The sequence below is a fragment of the Nymphalis io genome, chromosome 27 (assembly GCF_905147045.1).
Source record: "Nymphalis io chromosome 27, ilAglIoxx1.1, whole genome shotgun sequence".
NCBI lineage: Eukaryota > Metazoa > Arthropoda > Insecta > Lepidoptera > Nymphalidae > Nymphalis > Nymphalis io.
The window spans coordinates 8,134,973-8,156,028 of NC_065914.1; the positions used below are offsets into that span (position 1 = coordinate 8,134,973).

The window sequence follows — 21,056 nt, forward strand, 5'->3', positions numbered from 1 at the left end:
AGTGCGTGGCGCCCCCCGCCGAGGTGTACGCGCACGCCGCGCTCGGCCGCCACCCGCACCTCGTCCGGTGAGTGCAGTGTGTGTAGTGCGTGGCGCCCCCCGCCGAGGTGTACGCGCACGCCGCGCTCGGCCGCCACCCGCACCTCGTCCGGTGAGTGCAGTGTGTGTAGTGCGTGGCGCCCCCCGCCGAGGTGTACGCGCACGCCGCGCTCGGCCGCCACCCGCACCTCGTCCGGTGAGTGCAGTGTGTGTAGTGCGTGGCGCCCCCCGCCGAGGTGTACGCGCACGCCGCCCCATATAATCAGAATAGGCATTCCTCAAGGCTCGATTTTGTGTCATTTTTGGTGGCATATTTCCTGAACGGTTTGTGTGATATTTTTGCTGCTAATACTTCTATCAATTTCAAGGTAAGAACAGATATGCTATAAAACACATTATTAAAAGTACAATGTTGTTTAAACTTTTATTAAAAGCTTCCAGTCTCAGACTATTACTTTATTGTATTTTTCTATTATTATTATTAAGTATAAAATAATTGCTTGCAACAGATATTACTCTGCGTGGGCGGAGGACGATCATATGATAATCCAGAGCGAGTACTGCGACGGTGGCTCGCTGCAGCAGCTGATGGAAGCGGGGCCGTTACCGGAGAGCGAGCTGCTGCTGCTGCTGGCGCACGTCGCAGACGGACTCGCGTAAGTAACTACCAGAGAGATGACAACTGTCTTTGAATAACAAAATATTCATAGAGTAGGGGATTGTAAACGAGCCATCGCTAGGCTAAGAGTGTCTCACGAGTGTCCGGCCGCGCAGGTACATCCACTCGCAGCAGCTGGTGCACATGGACCTCAAGCCGGGCAACATCTTCATCGTGCGCGGCGAGGGCGGCGCCGCCCCCGACTCCGACGACGGCTACGACGACGACGAGCCCGACCTGCCGCTCCACAAGTACAAGATCGGTGAGTCTCGTACACATACCGCTAGGTGGCGCTGCAACTATTTAAATCCCTTGCTTTGTTGTATCTGTAACTAAACCGTGCTGTCGTTGCAGGTGACTTGGGTCACGTGACCTGCGTTTCGTCACCGTCGGTGGAGGAGGGCGACTGCAGGTATCTTCCCAAGGAGGTTCTTCAGGAGGACTTCACGCATTTAACCAAAGCTGATATATTTGCTTTCGGTGAGTGACATGTTTCTTGATAAATAATTATTTACATTAAATGACTTTGTATCATTTAGATTATTATTATTACTCTAGATTCAAGGAAATGAAGGAACGTGTTTTATCTGTTTTTTATTTTGGTATCGGGGGAAACTTTTGAGGTCCTAAATATCCTAAATGACAACACAATACAAAAGCGTTTGAGGAAAAATAAATGTTTCCATAAGCGTTTAAACAACATAACATAAAATAATATATTTTTTATTTATTAACAATAGTGAATTGTATGTAGGAAAGTTTGTGTCAATTATCTTTACCGCTCTGAAGTAGGCAGCAATTATTATTTATTATATTTTTTTTTATATAGAATAGAAAAGCGGACGAGCATATGAGCCACGTGATGGTAAGTGGTCACCAACGCCCATAGACATTGGCATCGTATGAAATGTTAACCATCGCTTACATCACCAATGCGCCACCAACCTCGGGAACTAAGATGTTATGTGCCTTGTGCCTGTAATTACACTGGCTCACTCACCCTTCAAATCGGAACACAACAATACCAAGTACTGCTGTTTTGCGGTAGAATATCTGATGAGTGGGTGGTACCTACCCAGACGAGCTTGCACAAAGCTCTACCACCAGTGAAATCGACACGTGATCAAGCGCAACTAGGGTAGACTGGTGTAAAGTTTGTAAAAACAAATCAAATCGTTTAAAGTTAATTGCAGTGTTTAACGCGCACGCACGCACACGCGCGCACGTACATACAAATACAAACACGAACACGCATTTGACATGTTTTCATAAGTTGTACCTCAGCGTCCATTGCAAACGCTTCTGCTCAGAGTGGTAGAGTTACGTGAAGCGTAATACTTAACAGGAAATAGTTTGAAATGGGATTGTTTATACATATCGTGTTGTCCTCTAGGTCTGACATTATACGAGGCCGGCGGCGGGGGAGCCCTGCCCAAGAACGGTCAAGAGTGGCACGACATCAGAGACGGGAAGCTACCCGTCTTACCGAACCTCTCCAGGGAGTTCAATCAGCTGTTAAAGGTGAGACTTTGTACATATGTATGTAGATGAGAAGAGGCAATTGGGCCCTTACATTTACATTATAATATTATTATACATACATATATATATATAATAGTTTATTTATTTATTTTTTATTTATTTAAAAAATTTTTGCCCACCACATTGAGAGTAGTATGACATGAATAATAATGCATTATAGATGCCAAAGATGAAGAGAACTAGGAGCTTTCTGACAAGATATGCTCACGGAGACGAGACTTGAAAGTAGGTTTAGAGGTGGCTTTCCTTATATGCTCAGGTACTTTGTTCCATAATCGGACAGCTTGAACGGAGTAAGAATTAGAAACGAAACCAGAAGTGTGAATAGGAACAGAAAGTAGGTAAGAATCGTTAGAGTGCCGCTGACGATTGTGATTATCGCACAAAAATTTGAACCTCACTTTTAAATAATCAGGGAGAGAGAGGGTCAAAGAGAATAGAGAAAAGAGAAGATAGGAATCGGAAGTCTCTACGTTGTCGAATAGTAAACCATTTTATTCTATCACGATACTGAGATATATGATCGAACTTACGAAGACATAAGACGAAGCGTAAAGAGTTATTTAAGAGACGGTCAAGTTTATTCAGATGAATTTCGTTAAGGTCGGAATAACATACGTCCGCATGATCAATTATGGGAAAGACTAAAGGCTGCAAGACGATTGAGGCTCCTTAACGTGGCTGTGACTGAGCGGCTGATTTCAGAGATGCACGGACCAGCTTGATGTGGAATCAATATAAAGATCAAGGTATTTTACATGATGGCGGTAAGGAATATCGATGTCATTGAATAGAACGGGAGGCAAAGATGTTAAGCCCACGTCAGTGACGAGGCGTGAGCTACCAATAACGACCGCCTGACATTTAGATGGATTGACCTTTATTCCAAATTTTTTAAACCAAGTATTTACACTAGCCAGATTGTTATTAATGGTTGCAACGGCATCATTTATATCATCCAGTCTGGTTTGAAAACGATAAGAGCGAACATAGATTGACGCACTATTCGCTAACTCTCAATTCGGTGTGATATCTAAACAGAAAAACTCGGAGTTTAATTCCTAATTCCTAACGGGTAGTGTGAATGAATCTAAATATGTAATGTATGTGCAGAAAATGGTGGACCCGGACCCGAACCAGCGTCCGTCGGCAGCGCGCCTGCGCCGCCACCCGCTGCTGCACCCGGCCGGCAACAAGAGCAAGGCGCAGCTGCGGCGCGAGCTGGCCGCCGCCAAGCTCAAGAACGAGCTGCTGGCGCGCAAGCTGCAGGAGGCGGCCAGGTGCGGCTGCCGCTGCTTACATTCGCTTGTCTGATCACGACTCGTCGTGACGCTACCAATGATGTCATGTCCATCCTTACTCCGCGTGCCTTTGTAATCTGATTTATTTCATTGTCCCCAAACGATTGCGCGACACAAACGGACGGCCGTCGCGGACTTAACGACATCTAGATATACTCTGCCAGTCAACGTTTATACTAAGTATTAATTTAACTAAAAAGGAATATAAATAAGACAGTAATACGTGGGGAATGTGATCTAGTTATGATTATTACCTCACTAATAATAAAACTTTCAAAGTCGACGGCCATCTTTATACTGGAATGCAGCGTACGACAGACTGTTAAACAATAACTTTTCATATTTCCAGATGTATAAAATCGTTAACGCCGAACCTAGTGAACCAGGAATCGGCAAAGTTTCGAACGAGATCGGCGAAGCGTTTACAGAAGCCCCGAATCGACTCCAACATCGTCGAAATAATACAATCGGTGTCGTCTCCGCTCAGAATAGAAAGAAGAACGGACAGGAGGAAGAAAATGTGAATACAAAGATTATTCATTTTCATTAACACAACATTTTTATAACAATCTATGTTGCCAGTTAAGTTGAATCAGTTATTAGTATCGTCTAATAATAATAGTTTATAATTTAATAGCGATCGCACATTGAAATTTCAAATAGGCTCTTTGAGAATTACATAAACATTCCGGAAACTGTTCAATTATTGTCAGAAAACTTTGACTCCAGCCGTGCAGATTATAAATTAAAAATATCGGATTGATATAAAACTCGTACAGTAATAATATATAACAACATCTGATTGATTTATAAACAACTAAACAAAACGCTATATAATTGTATAGAATTTACCTAATAAAAAATAAACTAAAGCAACGTACAAGTACAAATAAGAAATCAATATTAAGTAAGAAGCAGCCCTTAAATGTCGCACTGTGCAGAGTTTTATCAATTTCGATTTAGATATTGTTAACGCCTTTGTCGCGATTAATCATTTTGAATAGGTTTTCGTTAATAAATATGCTACGAGAGATATTAGTGTGACGTCACGGAGCAGTGAGATTTTTTGATATTGACCGTTTTTGTGTCCAGACAGACATTTACACATTCTTAGATAATATGTTAATTGAGAAGAGACAGCAAACTCAACATTATTTAATTATTATCGATTATACATACCATTATATAAATTAAAAATAAAAGCGTTGCGTTAACAAAACATTTAAGCTTTTAAAAAATAATGAACATATGAATGAACCTTATTGCCTAGGACATAAGGTTTGAAATCTAATGACAGCGTTCGTTGAACTTGTGTAAATGTGTGCTAATATCGTCACGCGAGTGACAGAGATGGTGATAATGATGGTCAACATGCGATGTTCTTCCTGTTCCATGACCTGAGTGTAGTGGTCTCGCTCCACAGACACCTTGTATCACCAAGAATATTGGGACATAAACGTATATTCAATATTACATATATACGACTTTATATTGCATTTAGTAGTTCTTAATCCTGTCCGACCTGCCTCCGTCGCCGAGTCTATTGTAATTTGATTTTCAATAATCATATTTCAACGTTGACACGAATTTTATCATTTGTGTTTTAAGAATATAAATGAACGCATCGATTTGACAGTGGAGATCAACGAGCGAAATGATATAGTTCCTCGTTGGATTCATTTAACAATAAAAATGACTTCACGGTTTATATTAACACGCGGTCTTATGACCTTTCGATACTCGCTATATATCTTTATAAAGTATTTTGTTATCCGATTGAAAATTTCACATAATTTTTCAAAATTTGACAATTATAAATGATAATTTTTATACCAAATTTAAAGAATCAGATAGAATAATTAATTACAAATTCCATTATAAAATCAATAATATTTAAATTTAAAATGTCATTACCGATGACTTGTGTATTGAAATGATCATAGTTACGTGGAAATTATATTAAACTATAAACATATATACATATATATATATATACTAGTGATCTTTGTTGAATATTAATATTACACTGTAAGCTCTCAACAGCAAGTTAGCAAGATTGTTGCGAATATAAGCAAGAAACCGATTTTAGACTCTTATCACTAATAATAATGATGAAATTTTTTTGTTGAAGCAATTTAGTAAATTAAATGACACTAAACTCCTTTTACATAATTCAGGTATTTCATTAATTACTTGTAGCTTAAGTTATAGTTAAAGTTGAATAATATTAACGACGTTTTAATCTAAATTATAAAGAAATAGAGCTGTTTATATATATAAAGTAAAGTCTGCCATATTCTTTAAACTATGTACAATATCATAGAATGTAGTATATTGCACTCCTTTTAAAAAAGACGGTTGTAATCAACAAACTAATGGCCGAATTAAATTTTATTCAGTGAATTTTCAGTCAATTCAATGTAAATTTATTAATAATCTAATATTTTCTCCGTAAATCCAGTTATTTATATACCTTTGTCGCCATAAATGCCATTTAAACATATATTTAGAGAAAGAAAAATATTGTTTAATTAGCCGTGAGAAATGTATAAAAAACATCAGCACTATTGTCTAAAAAATGTTGCCATTCCAAATAATTTTATATATACATAAACAATTATTTGGAATGGAAACATTTTCTAACAGTTCTGTCTATTTATAATTTAGATTAAACCATTCGTACTGTTCAATATTTTAAAATTATTAAAAGTGTTGGCACCGACTACAGAAAGTATTCTCTTTTTGGTGCATTTTGAGATGACAGAAATCGGTTTTTTTTTTTTTAATAAACGTTTAACTGTACACGGTAGAAAGAGATAACAACATTCTCTCATTACAATATACGTTTTTTATGCAGATTAATACCGTAGTATTTGTAATAATTTAAAAATGGAATTTTAAAACAGTCTACTACCGTTTCGTTAGAATACTTTGAGAGAAGCTACGTGTGATTGCTAGTATGTAATTAGTCTCATTGTCCAGTAACTATTACCCAAGTGTGACTAAATATGACAATAAAGTGCCTTCGAATATTTAAAACAACAATGTGATTATATTTGCTATTAAAACGAATTTACTGTATAAATGTTAACTGTTTTGTGATATTTAGACAGCTTTCGTATTTTTTTTTTAAATAAATAAATCATAAAATAATATGAAATACAGATAATAAATAACGTAAATAATTCGATTTAAAAAAATTTCTCTAATAGAACACGAAGCTGTTTAAATGGAGCAACTATAATTCTTCCATTATTCCCTTGATGTGATATTTTGTTTGAAAGAAATAATAAACTTAAATATTAAGCTTTTATGTAAGTATAGTCTGTGGATTAATCGGTTTAAACGTGTCCCTCGTCCACCGAACCAAGCTGTACCACCTTAGATTTAAAGAAATAGTAATTAGACAGCGTGCGGAATTAATGCCGTTAGATTTAATTAAGTTAGCTATAAGATATAATATAGAGTTGTTATAACCTCCATTATCATTTAGCATAGCCTCCGGATTGATCGCCAAAATTCGCTTCGCGGTCCGGTCGCAAGTCGCAAATCATAAGGTCCTGAAGGCCAGTAGGACATCGCCAGTACTCATACAATCATTGATTTATTTATTTCGTATATTCATATATGCAATATAAATCATGTGCGTATGTCTATGTCGCTGTCTATACTCACACCCGGCGGTAAAGAGTGACAGTGCGAGCGAGAGGTGAACAGAGGCGACGCCATTTATAATCCCATTGATTGCACGAGTAGTACTCGAACACTTTCATTTGAAAGGGTTTCTAAGGTGTTTTAAAATATCGTATTTGGTGGTTGTATCAACTCTTGTGTTAAATATTCTCGCGATTGGTTAAGTTGTCGCTACCCATTCGTATAACTATTAATAAATTTATATTTACATTAATTGTATAGACGTAAAAAAAAAAATTAAAAAAAATATAATCGGATTTTTCAATTTGTGTTAAATATAATTCATACTTCCGATACTTATTATATTAATACTTCCGATAATTATTATTAAGATATAAATGTCAAATGTACTTGTGAATTTTTTATAATACTATATAACTTGTCCATTAGATTAATTCATTTTATATAATTAATATTAACAGGGTGTTTATATGAACGATTAAAAATTATTAAAATTACATTAAAAATAGAATTTTTGTTTTTGCTAATTGCTAACCGTTTGAGTTTTCGTTTTTAATCATAAATTACCGTTTGGTTTAAGTAATTTTAGCATTTTAGTATGAATGAATGTGTTTTATATATATTGTAGAATTGATCTGTTCGTCCGTTGTGGGACGGACGAGCAGATGGAGAGGACACCGCTTTACACGTTATAAATTGTTCTGTAAAAGCTAAGATGTAATCTATATTAATTATTAAGTCCTTATCTAATTAATGTTTCCTTAAACTGTGCCTTTTTTTTATTATAATTAATGTAATTATTATTAACTAGCCGCTAATGTTTTATCCTTTAGAAATGTAATACATGGATTATTGTGTTATTGTACAAACGATCGGACTTGCGCCAGATGTTTGATGAAAATTATTTCTGTTTGTCAATTACAATAATTAACTAAAATCATCTTAGAAATGCAAATTTTTACTATTTTTTATAACATTATAATGAAAATAATATTCTTTAATTTTTTGAGTTTTCAATTTCACAAATGTGTGGCGCAGGTCTTGTCGTTTACAGCAATCGCTATATTTATAATCCTAACGTGCTATCCGATATATTTTATAGTTAATATCTGACTAATTTATACAAAATATAAACGAAACAATACGAACACGACGAATATATATTAAAACTATAAAGGCCTTATTTATAAACATTGGTTAGCGTGTGTTAAGTTAAACATAGCTCTATCTCTTTCTATCATTAATTTGATATCCCGAAAGAAGAAAACAGCATTATTTATCTTAACACCCCTTAAAAAACTTTTATATATAAAGCTGCTATATGTTTAATTTGAATGTATTTTGAAAGTTCGTTTCGTTTAAATTTTGTATAATCGAAGTAAAATATATAAGCCGAGATGGCCTAGTTTTAAGAACGCGTGAATCTTAACCGATGATCGTGGGTTCAAACCCGCACCATTGAATTTTCATGTGCTTAATTTGTGATTATAATTCATCTTGTGCTTTACGGTGAAGGAAAGCATCGTGAGGAAACCCGCATTGGAGCAGCGTGGTGGAATAAGCTCCAAAGCTCCTCAAAAAGTGGAGAGGAGGCCTTTAGCCCAGTAGTGGGGCATTCACAGGCTGGTAATATGAATGTCTGTATATTTATAAGAAAATGATCTATAAATATGTAAATATACTCAGAAATCACTTAATCTATTTCCATTGGTTGCAATGTCGTGCGGTGATATTACAATTTGATAACTTTTATTGTATAAATAAGGATAGAATTATTGCATTAAATCTTTGTTCAAATAAGCTCGTGCTGGTAGCGTGTTCTCATAATTTACAAGTTGAAATAAAATGTAATAATAACTGATTTAGATTCTACTGAGAGCTGCCAATGAATTTATATTCTACCGCAAAACAGCAGTACCCGTATTGTGTTACGGTTTGAAGGCGAGTGAGCCAGTGTAATTACTGGCACAAGGGACATAACATCTTAGTTACCAAGGTTGCTGGCGCATTGGTGGTGTAAGCGATGGTTAACATTTCTGACAATGCCAATGTCTCAATCAGGTGGCCCATATGTCCGCCTACTTGTACAATAAAGAAAATCTCAGTATATATTATTTTATGTTAATTTTATTATATTCATTATTGACATAGTAAAATCAATTATATAATCACGGTAAGAATTGTAGTAGTAATAATTGTAGTTATCTAGTTGTAGTAGTCACCTCACGATATAACACTTTGTATAACAGACTCAGTGAAACAGATTAACTCAACAGATTAAATTTTAATACTCCAACGCACAAATCAATCCAAAATGTAATTATGTAGAGAATATAAAAATAAATTGCCGCGCTTTTTTTGTTCTACAGATAAAATTGTCCTTAACTATATATATATTTTTTTTACAAAGTTCCTGGCATAGGAATCAAATTAGTGGTTGTTTATAATAATAAGATTATATTATTTTAGCGTAAAATATTTATGGCTGTCCTACTTGGTGGGTTGTCTTTAGATTTACGGATGGATCTCATGATTACTTTTTTTTTTAATCTATTAATAATATCAATATCGAATGAAGGCTGAATGTTGGGTCAAATCTGGTTTGGTGTTAAATAATTAAAAAAAAATATCTTTCGATTTTCAAATGTATATAACTTATTGTATTTCTATATACGTAACTGTCAGTTTGTTTGTAAAAATTCTTGTTCTAGGTATGAACGTAAATACCAAATGATAAATTTGTATAAATTGCGTTGCGCGCTCGAAATGTTAATGTTTTTTGGTTTTTGTTTAGATTTGACCAAAGCGAGATGGTGACGGTAGCTGTGAATGTATTTTTGCTATATAAATATTGTAATGAACAAATAAATGGGCTTGTTTAAATTATTATATTGTTTTATTTCATTTACCATTTATGTATATATACCTTTATTTTTACTTACTGTATCTTCGTCTACATATCGAATTTCAATGAAACTCTTCAAATAGTTTAGTCAGTTTAATTCGATGTTAATCTTACAAGTTGCAAATAAGTTATGGGAGTTAGAATGTCATAAAAAGTGTTACGCCTGATGGCAAACATCAAGCAAATACACACATTGTATGCCTTGCGTGAATTTTGGTGCTTGGCGTTAAATGTTTTAAAAACTATTATATTCATTTTAATATTAAAATTCTTCAAATATAAATAAAATACAAGTAATTGATTGAAACTAAATAGTTTTTACTAGAAAGCAAAAATCAAATTTCAATGTCTTAATTTTTTTAAATTGTTTATATTTCAACAATAATTAAAGTGAGGTAATAAATTCACTGACCTACTAGTGTGAGTGACCACTACTGGCTCAAAGTCACTCACTCCTGTCTTTCTGTCCTCTTCTCTCTTTTGAGTGAGTTGTCGGCCTGATCTAATGTTGATAGCCGTAATAACTATGTACCACAAAACTACTATTTTTAAATATCAAATAAATAAAAAAATAATTCCAAATTAATCTATTTAATTTCTGCTCTTTATTTCCACTGTAGAGATAACTAACTAATTAACTTAGATAAATAACTAAGACGTTTTTGTCCGTTTTTTCTTTTTTTCATATAGCTTATTATATGTATTTTGATTTATTTTTATAGCTTATTTTGTAAATGCATTCGAATAAACATTGGCACTTGGCAGCCCTAATATGAACTGACCATTCCATTCATGTCACTATGACATTTTTTTTGTCTTTGGTTTGTTCATGTTCTGACATTTGTCACTGTCTAAAGCAGTTTTTCCAAATGCTTAGTTAATTATTGCAAAACAAAAGTATTAATTTTATCATTTATTAAACAAACGATAGATGTTATCAAACATTGCAAAATGGAGAGTTGTTGGGTGATAAAATTCGTATTTCTTTTGTTGATTCCGTTCTCTGTATGCCAAAGAATAAATGATGGAATAATATTCCACTACAATAACACGTAAGTTTTTTTAGTCTGATTAATTTTACTTCTCAGTAGTTTAAAATTTTAATAAGTGAATTGTTTTACTTATAAAGAATATTGTAGATGCGTCCTTAATTTTATCTTATTAATAATAACTTTCTTATCCAAAAAAACAATTTTTTTAATTTTTTATTACAATATTTGTTGGATTATATTAAACAAGTCATTATTATGTACCTATTGTTTATCAGTTAAGTTAGAATGATGTTACAGATGACTAATATTTAATCTTGTATTCAAATCTAAAAAAAAAAGCAAATAGAACACTATAGAATAAATGGTCCGATTTTAGATATTATATGAGATATTCTTCATGCTGTGATTCTGTTGATCATAGAATCTTAATTACTATGCTTCTTTTATCTATTTTTCCTCTGGCTTACGATTCAAACTGCAATAGAACAAAGTGTTTTTGTGAAAACTTCATTTTACTATTGAACGGCCAGGCAAATGCGACCAAAGTGTACCAATAGCGTGACCATAGGTTCACAGTGGAAATTCTCCACCCACGTATAAAGCGCTTTGAATCTACATTCATCATTCACACTGCAAAACTGTGGAATGCTTTGCCTGAGTCCGTATTTCCTGATAGGTACAATGTTGGTGTCTTCAAATCCAGAGTAAACAGGTTTCTTATAGGCAAGCGTGCTACATCCATGACCTTGTCGATGCTTAACATCAGGAAAGTCAACGGTCAAACGCTGGCCTATTAGGTGTTAAAAAAATAAACAATATTATTTTATTCAAATAACAATGTTTATTGTAATTATACTGACTTATATTAATAATCACACTTTAAAGCTACTTATTTATTTATTAAAATATCAAACAAATGTATTATTTATCATTTCACAATACACAAAGAAAGCATTGAACACAGAGTTTCTTGACTATTTGTAACAGATAAAACATGTCGCACCGCCCACATAGATAACTTTATTAATACATATTATTAAGTATGTCATGAGCAGATAAATAAAAAAAAATTTCCAAATACCTATAAAGGGATCAACTATGTATCTATATATACATTATTAAATTTGGATCTATTCCTTGCATCTTCAATGCACCACCAACTATGGGAAATAAGATGTTATGTTCCTTGTGCCTCTTGTTACACTGGCTCACTCACCCTTCAAGCCGGAACACATCAATGCTGTATTGCTTAGTGTATTGTTAATAAAGTCATATAATGGTTGATATGAACAACTCAAATAACAATAAAAAGACACTTTGCTTTGTCATTACCATTTATGATTATGAAAGTCACTTTGTTTATTTGCTATGATTTCTCATCTTAACTAATTTTTTTTTGCTGGAAAAACGCGTTATGCATTTCCCCCACGGGAACAGTGTGGGGGGGGGGGTATGTGGGCTCGCCGGTATCCAAGGCGCCGAGTGCGCCCCGAACATCGGAATACTCACTAAAAAACTAGCGGTACTGTTTCCGTCTTAACGAGGAGCGCCACGGAATCGCTTTCGCATGCTGCCGTGACGCTCTGACGGTTTCTCATCTTCGCTGCTCAACCGATCATCATGTAATGTTGTATTTAAAATATGTCGAGGCTACCCCTGACATATTTTAAATACAAAAAGAAAAGACATAGCTTACCTGACATCAGCTATATTATAATAATTTATATTTAATTATAATGATTTTTTGTTCGTCTTATAAGTAATTTGACATCTTTTCACAGATACAAATATAATGTTCCGTACACAATAGAAGTCAGTAAGAATACAGAGTTTATCATGGAATTTGCTGGTGTGAGTAGTTTTTAATTATATTAATATTTCAGTTATCAATTCATTCATGGATATATTTACTTCGCTGATTGCCTCGTTTGTGTTGTGGCTTGCTGATACTGAACCCAATGTCGTGGGTTAAAACCTCTGGTGGACTTGTTTAAAGAGTTATTGAGTTTTTTGTTGAGAAGTTCTCAGTAGTGGTTAGTTTTGAAGGTAGCAGACGGTAGCTATGATTCCATGCCTTGAAAAAGCACATGAAGCCTTATCCTGCGCCTGAACCAATGAACTTCTCATAGACACATATTAAGTTAATGACCTCAATAATAATATTGTCCTCCAGACCGATTTCGGCCACGGCGGCCAATCTCAAGAGAGATTAGCCAACTGCGCGGGAGATATTATAGTTCACACGTGTGTGCGCAAACAGAGGTGCACTCTCTATTCCCTAACTCTCGTAATCCGATGGGACGGCAATCCGACACGACCGGAAAGATTTCAGGTGCAAGACCAACGGCTTTACGTGCTTTCCGAGGAACGGGAGTGTACACACTCCCAACTGCCAGACTCCGAGCTGTTACTGAGAATTTTCTGACAGAAAAACCCTATAACTTTTTATTGGCCCTACTAGGGAATTGAACCCAGGACTTCCGGGTCTGCGGCCGTACATCAAGCCACTAGACCAACGAGGCAGTAACTCAATACACACAAACTAACAGCATTTTAATGTAACGGAAAAGATCTTGTTCCATTCCACTGCCCTAACGTAAGCTGGATGGATAAACATTGTCATCCGACATATACAGGCTTCCTCATGAGGTTTTCCTTTACCATTCAGCATGAGATAGATTATTAAAAATAAATTAATAAGCACAAAAAACCATTAAAAAAAATTCGGATTTGAACCCGCAGGATATAATAAAACGTGTTAATAAATTCATTCCAGGATATGGAGAGCTACGACACGCCAGCCAGAGTGACGGTGGCGAGTGACTTCGCGAACCGGACGTACCCGCTGTTCATAACGGCGAGACAGCAGAAAGGTGAGCGTTTATCGCACACAAACAATAGACAACAAACAGAAAACCATAGAAAATGGAATTGACAATAACCACAAAAAAGTCGTAATAACATCCAAAAATTTGGATAAATTACAAAATTCCAAAATAAACAAAAATGCTCAACGATATGACAATTTCCCAGGAGTATTCTCCTGGCAGCTGCCCATGCTGGTGCAGACGGACACGCTGGAGCAGTTCACGAACATATCCAGAACGCTGTGCCCTCACAACAACATCTTCTCCGAGGACCAGGACACGTGTGGTGAGTTTCTATTAATGTGCCATTGTCGTTTCGTTGTAGCATAGAATGTAGGGTAGCGGACCCAATTATTGGCACGCTAACTCATTCAATACGGACAACGCCGATCGCCGTTAAACGTAACTTATAAACGTCACGAAATTAAGCGTTTAAAACGTGCACATATGTATAGAAATCCTTTCGGGAGATTCGTTATACGTTGTCTAAATTAAAATACGCTTTTCAATCACGAATAATTGTACGAGAGTTTGAATAAACGGCCGTGACATCGATGTGTACAACCAAAACGTTTTTAGCTTTCAGAAATCATTAATATTCGCTGAATGAGAGCGTTTATTGTTATATTGGTTAATATTAAAGCTAGAGGATTCGAATTGCCGGCCGTGTTTTAATACATACATTTGTTATTCTATCAAATGTTTAATTTTTAAGTGTGAATTACTTCATTCTTTCTTTTATATTAATATTGTTGTAAATAAATGTAGTGTTTTTTTTCGAATACTTTACTTTTGTGTATATCGATGGTGTTTCGAATAAATAAATAAATAACGCTGTCGTTTTTGAGCGTTTACTTATTAGTTGCTTTTATAAAAAGTTATAATATCTAATGCATTTGTCTACTACGTATATATATTTTTTTTATAATATATGTATGTGGACCGGAAAATGAACTACCTGATGGTGATTGGCCGACCCATAGACATTGGCATCATAAAAAATATTAACCATTCCTTACCTTGAGAACTAAGATGTTATGTTCTTTGTGAGTACAATCACCTTTCCAACCGGAACACAACATCACTGAGTATTGCTATTTTGCGGTAGAATTTGATGAGTGGGTTGTACCAAAGCCAGCTCACACAAAGCCGTACCACCTCGTATACTACCGAACCGAACCGACCGAAACAGCCTGTGAATGTCCCACTGCTGGGCTAAAGGCCTCTTCTCCTCATTTTGAGGAGAAGGTTTTGGAGCTTTTTCCACCACGCTGCTCCAATGCGGGTTGGTGGAATACACATGTGGCAGAATTTCAGTGAAATTAGACACATGCAGGTTTCCTCACGATGTTTTCCTTCACCGTAAAGCACGAGATGAATTATAATCACAAATTAAGCACATGAAAATTCAGTGGTGCTTGCCCGGGTTTGAACCCACGATCATCGGTTAAGATTCACGCGTTCTTACCACAGGGCCATCTCGGCCTAGTATACTATTATGTTATATATATTTTTTCGTGGTGCCGATAATTGAGCCCGTCACCCTACCTGGATAATTAAATGAAGCATTTTTTGAAAAAATATTATCATAAATATTTTATTTTGATATATTTAAATTAAATATATGCAGTAACCTGGTAATGACCATAAATAAGATGGGGAACGGAAACAATACCCTCGATGGACACTAGTCATCCCAGGTCCGGACTCCAAATCCATTCCAATAAAACACAAAAAGCTCAAACCGAGCTGATGTAAAGATTCGTACTATATATAAGTGAGTTTATAAATTGTGTGTGTTTTTAACATATTATGTTATACATATAAAAATAATTTGGTCGGTTTGTGTGAATTTTCTAATGCTTATTTTGTTTTGTTTTTTGTTCACGCTTTCTATAGTAAACGGAAACCGGATCAGGGTCTACTGTGGCCCTTTGATACGTAAATAAGTTTTTATATATATCTTTATATTTATATCATCGTCGTGGAGCGAAAATTTTTTTTTATTCTATTTGCGAAATTGGCGTATGAATACGATACAACCATCTAGCTTCTGATATACTGGCAGGCCGATCATTAAATCTGAATGGTGATTGGTCTGCGGTTGTCATAATAATTAATAAATATAATATATATGATAATAATAAGTCAGATTAAGTAATTTAAAAAAATAGTTATAATAATAACTATTTAGTTAAATTACTTAATCTGAAGTGAATACTTAAAAAGTGAAGTTTCTTTAAGCACGATATATTTGTTAAATTTCAAGGTCGAATTCGATTACAACGTTTCTACGTATAACGTTTCGAGTTTCTTAAGTTAAACGTTTCATTAATTACGTGTAACGACTTTAGTTATTGTGGTTAACATAGTGTATCGTTTCAAATAATAGATACATAACAATGAAAGCGCTTGCAACTCAGACCATTGTACATTGATACTGGGTCTCTACTTCTCTGAGGATACGTGTTATCTAGTATATAGTGTGATGATACTCTCTCTATTTCATAATAACATAATATATAATAATATTATATAAATAATAACATAATAATAATAATTTCATAATAACAGACAGAGTGAAATATGAAATAGAGAGAGTATCATCACACTAAAAATATTTTCTTTTACACAAATTGAGCACTCTGTCTGTGCTTGATGTTTGGTTAGAATTGACCTATACTGAGCTATCAGGGTTGTTTTACTCATTAAAAATATTAAATATTAAATTTTACTGGTGGTAGGGTTTTGTGCAAGCCCGTCTAGGTAGGTACCACCCACTCATCAGATATTCTACCGCAAAACAGCAGTACTTGGTATTGTTGTGTTCCGGTTTGAAGGGTGAGGGAGTCAGTATAATTACAGGCACAAGGGACATAACATCTTAGTTCCCAAGGTTTGTGGCGCATTGGTGATGTAGCGATGCTTAACATTTCTTACAATGTCAATGTGTATGGGCGTTGGTGACCACGTACCATCACGTGGCCAATATGCTCGTCCGCGTTCCTATTCTACATTAAAAAAAATGTAACTGTAAAGATTTTCATTGCTATCTCATGAATAAGTCAGTTTTTAATTATATATTTTAGTATTTTCCAAATCGAATATACATATATATATGGTTGGTTGGTATGGTTGGTATGGGAAAACGGTTTTATAATCTCTAAAAGTCAATGTCAGTCAATTTTCGCTCCTCGGGGACGATATACTTGTTATTGTTTTTATATGTTTCAATTTTGTTACTGTGGCTTATATTTTTAATGCGAGTTTGCTGTATTTTGATGTCAATTATATTAAATAATAAATAAAGCTTTTTACACGTTTCATGTCACACAATGTTTGCTTTAGTAATTACAGCTAAAGCTTACTGCACGCTCTGTATGTCGTAGAATGATGATGGATCGGAATTTATCGTAAAAAACGTACGATTCCCTACAATCCGGTCTAAACCGGACCGGTTTTAAGATAATTAAATAACGATATAATAAGTGAATTGTTACTTATCGTTTTTTAAAGCGCACCATAAAAATCTTACTAAAGTTATTCAATTAAATATTTAATGGAAACACAAATTTCAACTTTATAGTGCTTACAATAAAGCTGCTAATTGTATGTCCATCATTGTACTGTGATTAAGTTTTGTCTGTGTCGGTATCACACACTACACCACTAAGCTACTTCTATTGTATTCTTGTGAGAGTGTGAGTGAGTACATAACAACTTAAGCATAACAAATACACACATACTCTCAAATTTAACATCAAAAACTACTATTAATACAAGGAGTCAATCATAGGGGACACGTACTATGTCATCCTGTCCCCGTGTCCTATTGGCGCTGGTTTATTTATATAAATATATTATAAAGTTATTTTTCTCAAACATACATCGTACGTAAATTAATTTTTTAATCAGATACATAAGTTGGACGTCCCAAATTGTCGTTAAATTTCTTCTCTAAGAACAGTTTATCGTGAAGTAATATTGGTATCGTGAGGTTGAATTGAAAAACTAAACAGGTTGTATGTGAGGAGTTTAGTATATTTGATTCTATCCATACATCAGCTTTTAATGGTTCAAAGACCGAGGAGCTATTCCAACTCCTGTTCCTTCTAAATCCAGAAGTTAGAAGTCAGTCCACATGGTCCGAGGTCGTTCTTTGTGTCTCTTTTTTTGAAGCTTTTTCATTATTCGAGAGCTTTCAATCAAATAAAAGAAATAATTGTTTCATTTGTTTAATCATTATAAACTGTTAGCAACTATACACGCTGAGTATCAAATGCTCGACAATCGCGATATCAGAATTGCGACCTAAACAATCAGCGCCATCTAACGGTGTCGGATTGTAACATGCAAACTTGCAAGTACTAAAAGGAGCTCATTTAATCTGGCTTATTAATCATTTCGATTATTAAAAAAAATATCAAAGAAATGGCACAAAATGAATTATTTGTACTGGCTTTCAATTAAATGAGTTAATTATATAATATAATCAAATTTATGTATTAACTATCAGAGCGATAAAGTCAATCATATCAATATCATCAACGCTTGATGATAAAGTTATAACGAGAAAAATATTTCTTTTCTCTCTTTATTCGTTCATATCAGGGCGGTCAGTGAATGTGCCGTTTGATGGTGTGTTGTCACCCTCGACCGTACACCGGCACTGCTAGAGGTATATACCCCTCCTTTCTCCGTCAACGTACGGTCAGCTATGAGTTGTTACATCCCTGTTGTGCTCGTAATGGGTTCACGCCCTTCAAAACGAAACATAGCATTATAGATTGGTTCACATGTTCGGCGAAAGAACAGTTGATGAATTGATAAAAAAAGTTACTGGACTTTTCTGTCAATATATTAATAGTAGTATGGAGATGAAACTCGTAAAGCTTAATCCTGTACTTGGTCTTCCAGTCCGTGTCGGGTTACCATCTGTAATAGAGTGTTCTAATTTCACTGAAATTCTGCTACATGTGTATTCCACCAACCCGCATTGCTCCAAACCTTCTCCTCAAAAAGAAGAGAGGAGGCCTTTAGCCCTGTGGGACATTCACAGGCTGTTACGGTACGGTTCGCGCGCACGCCTGCTACCTAATACCTCACGCGTAGTCGATTAGTCTGTAAGATGTGTAAGAATGTTTGGTTTGAATGAATCGGTCACACCTCATCGCGCACGACACATTCATGAACATTAAATGCGTTCATTTTCGTTGCAATTTCATTAAACTCGGTAAAATTTTCAATGGTAATGATATTGAAACGTTTGTTTCAGAGATAACGAATTTAAACACGCCGATCGTCCACCTGACGTCGTCGTCGCCCGACCCGATACAAGTGACCATCGTTGTGCAGACCGTGCAGAACTTTTACATCAAAATGAACACAGTGGTTAACATGACGATCACGCCGAGCCAGCCCAAGTACTACTTCTATCCGTTCGACCAGGGACCCAATAAAGTCGTTGACCTGGATTCCCAGAGCATCAAAAAGAAGTTCATCTGCAATAAGGAGCTGGATTCGAAGGAGCGGTCGACGCTGGACAGGTACATGCTGCGGCGGAACCTGAAGACCGAGTACGGCTGGCTGTCGAAGCCGAAGAGTGTCATCGTGATGATCGAGTCTGACGATGATATTTGCGCGGTCGTGTCGATACAAAACTTTTCGGTGAGAGTGTATTGATTTATAGTGTTTTTTTTATTGGTTAAAAATTTTAAGCATCCAAAGCACCACCACCCTTGAGATAATCTAATAAACATAATCACTCTTCAAACGGGAAATATAAGGTAGTACCTATTTAATATCATTACATGACCAACCTCATATCCTATGAGTAGTTCCTCACGCCGTTGGTTGCCCGGAAGAGATCGCCATGTAGCGATAAGGCCGCCGAAACTAATCAAGTTAACAACGGAGTTATACTATTTTTTAAATCTATTATTTAATTTCGAAGACATTCAATAAAATAAATATTTTTTTTTATATTCGCCGGGAGGGCAAATGACTCTACTCCATCTGATGGTAAGTGGTAGTAGAGTCCAAACGCGACGACGGCCAGTACAGACGGGAAAAACGTTCTGCACTAGCCGCCTTCGCCTTGCCGGCCCGCATGATGCCTCTTAAAGCCTCGTTCTAAAATAATTTATATTTCCTAAAATTTTTGTTGCATAACTTTCAAATCGAATCGGTTGTTAATAAAGACGCCGTCGGCTTAGTACGTGATGCTGAATCTCTTGATGTTGAATGGTTCGTCCGTGGTCCGCAGTGCCCGGTGTTCGACAACGAGCGCGACATCCTGTACGACGGGTACTACCTCACCATGACGCGGCGCGGCGGGATCACGCTCACGGTGAGACTCGCTGTGCACGGCCACTGGGTGACGTGCAGATACGTGCTGGACGACTGTTATGGAATATTCTCCATCGATGTTCCCTCAGCGCTGCAATATGTCGTTTTTTAAGCGAGGCTAAAGAAGAGTATTTTCCTAAGGTCAGCGGCTTGGCTGTGCCCCTGGCATTGCTGACGCTCATGGGCGATGACCGCAAACCATCATGCGACCCGTTCGCTTGTATGAGTACATTGAGATAAAATGTATTTTACACCAAGTGTTTAGTGATTGGAGGATAAGATCGACATGTTACTTAAAATAAATAAATAATGTCGCGTTAGGGGATTGTGGTTGAAAAAACCCCTAACTCTCCCCCCTTTACTAATCATATTGTGTATAAACGGCCGCTGGACTATGATCCACAACTTCTCGTCCACAATTTCTCGTCTTACGACCCATCATCAGCTCCTCAAGTAAATAGATTCGTCGTATTCATAATTTGATCATTTTACAGCAAGACACGTTTCCGTTGGGCTTCTACATCGTCTTCATAGTGAAGACATCAGATGACGATTGTACCGGTTCCGTCGCGTCGAACGAAACCTTACCAAAAATGGCTCAGTACTTCGGCTGGGAGGACAACGTGAGCGTGGGCACTAACGATGGGAGAGTGAAAAGGTTTAGGTGAGTTTACATGAGTAAAATACAAACTATTTTAAATTGTATCGCCGGCCTAGAAGCTACCTTAATAGAACGAAGAAGGTTAAACC

The 21,056-nt window shown here is 35.9% G+C and overlaps 2 protein-coding genes across 2 annotated transcripts in view; both read left to right on the plus strand.

Moving 5' to 3' along the window:
• The window catches only part of LOC126778940 (enhancer of rudimentary homolog), a 238,256-nt gene that overhangs the window by 126,563 nt on the left and 90,637 nt on the right, over positions 1-21,056 (plus strand). The window lies entirely within an intron of this gene.
• LOC126778948 (SID1 transmembrane family member 1) overlaps positions 1-21,056 on the plus strand; it is a 34,124-nt gene that overhangs the window by 6,050 nt on the left and 7,018 nt on the right. Inside the window, exons 6-17 of the mRNA XM_050502702.1 lie at positions 549-695; positions 814-959; positions 1,052-1,177; positions 2,091-2,218; positions 3,353-3,519; positions 3,890-3,992; positions 13,298-13,327; positions 13,877-13,964; positions 14,125-14,244; positions 19,234-19,625; positions 20,224-20,307; positions 20,801-20,970. Of these exons, the coding sequence (XP_050358659.1) occupies positions 549-695; positions 814-959; positions 1,052-1,177; positions 2,091-2,218; positions 3,353-3,519; positions 3,890-3,992; positions 13,298-13,327; positions 13,877-13,964; positions 14,125-14,244; positions 19,234-19,625; positions 20,224-20,307; positions 20,801-20,970 (1,701 nt within the window). The remainder of the gene's footprint in view (positions 1-548; positions 696-813; positions 960-1,051; positions 1,178-2,090; positions 2,219-3,352; positions 3,520-3,889; positions 3,993-13,297; positions 13,328-13,876; positions 13,965-14,124; positions 14,245-19,233; positions 19,626-20,223; positions 20,308-20,800; positions 20,971-21,056) is intronic.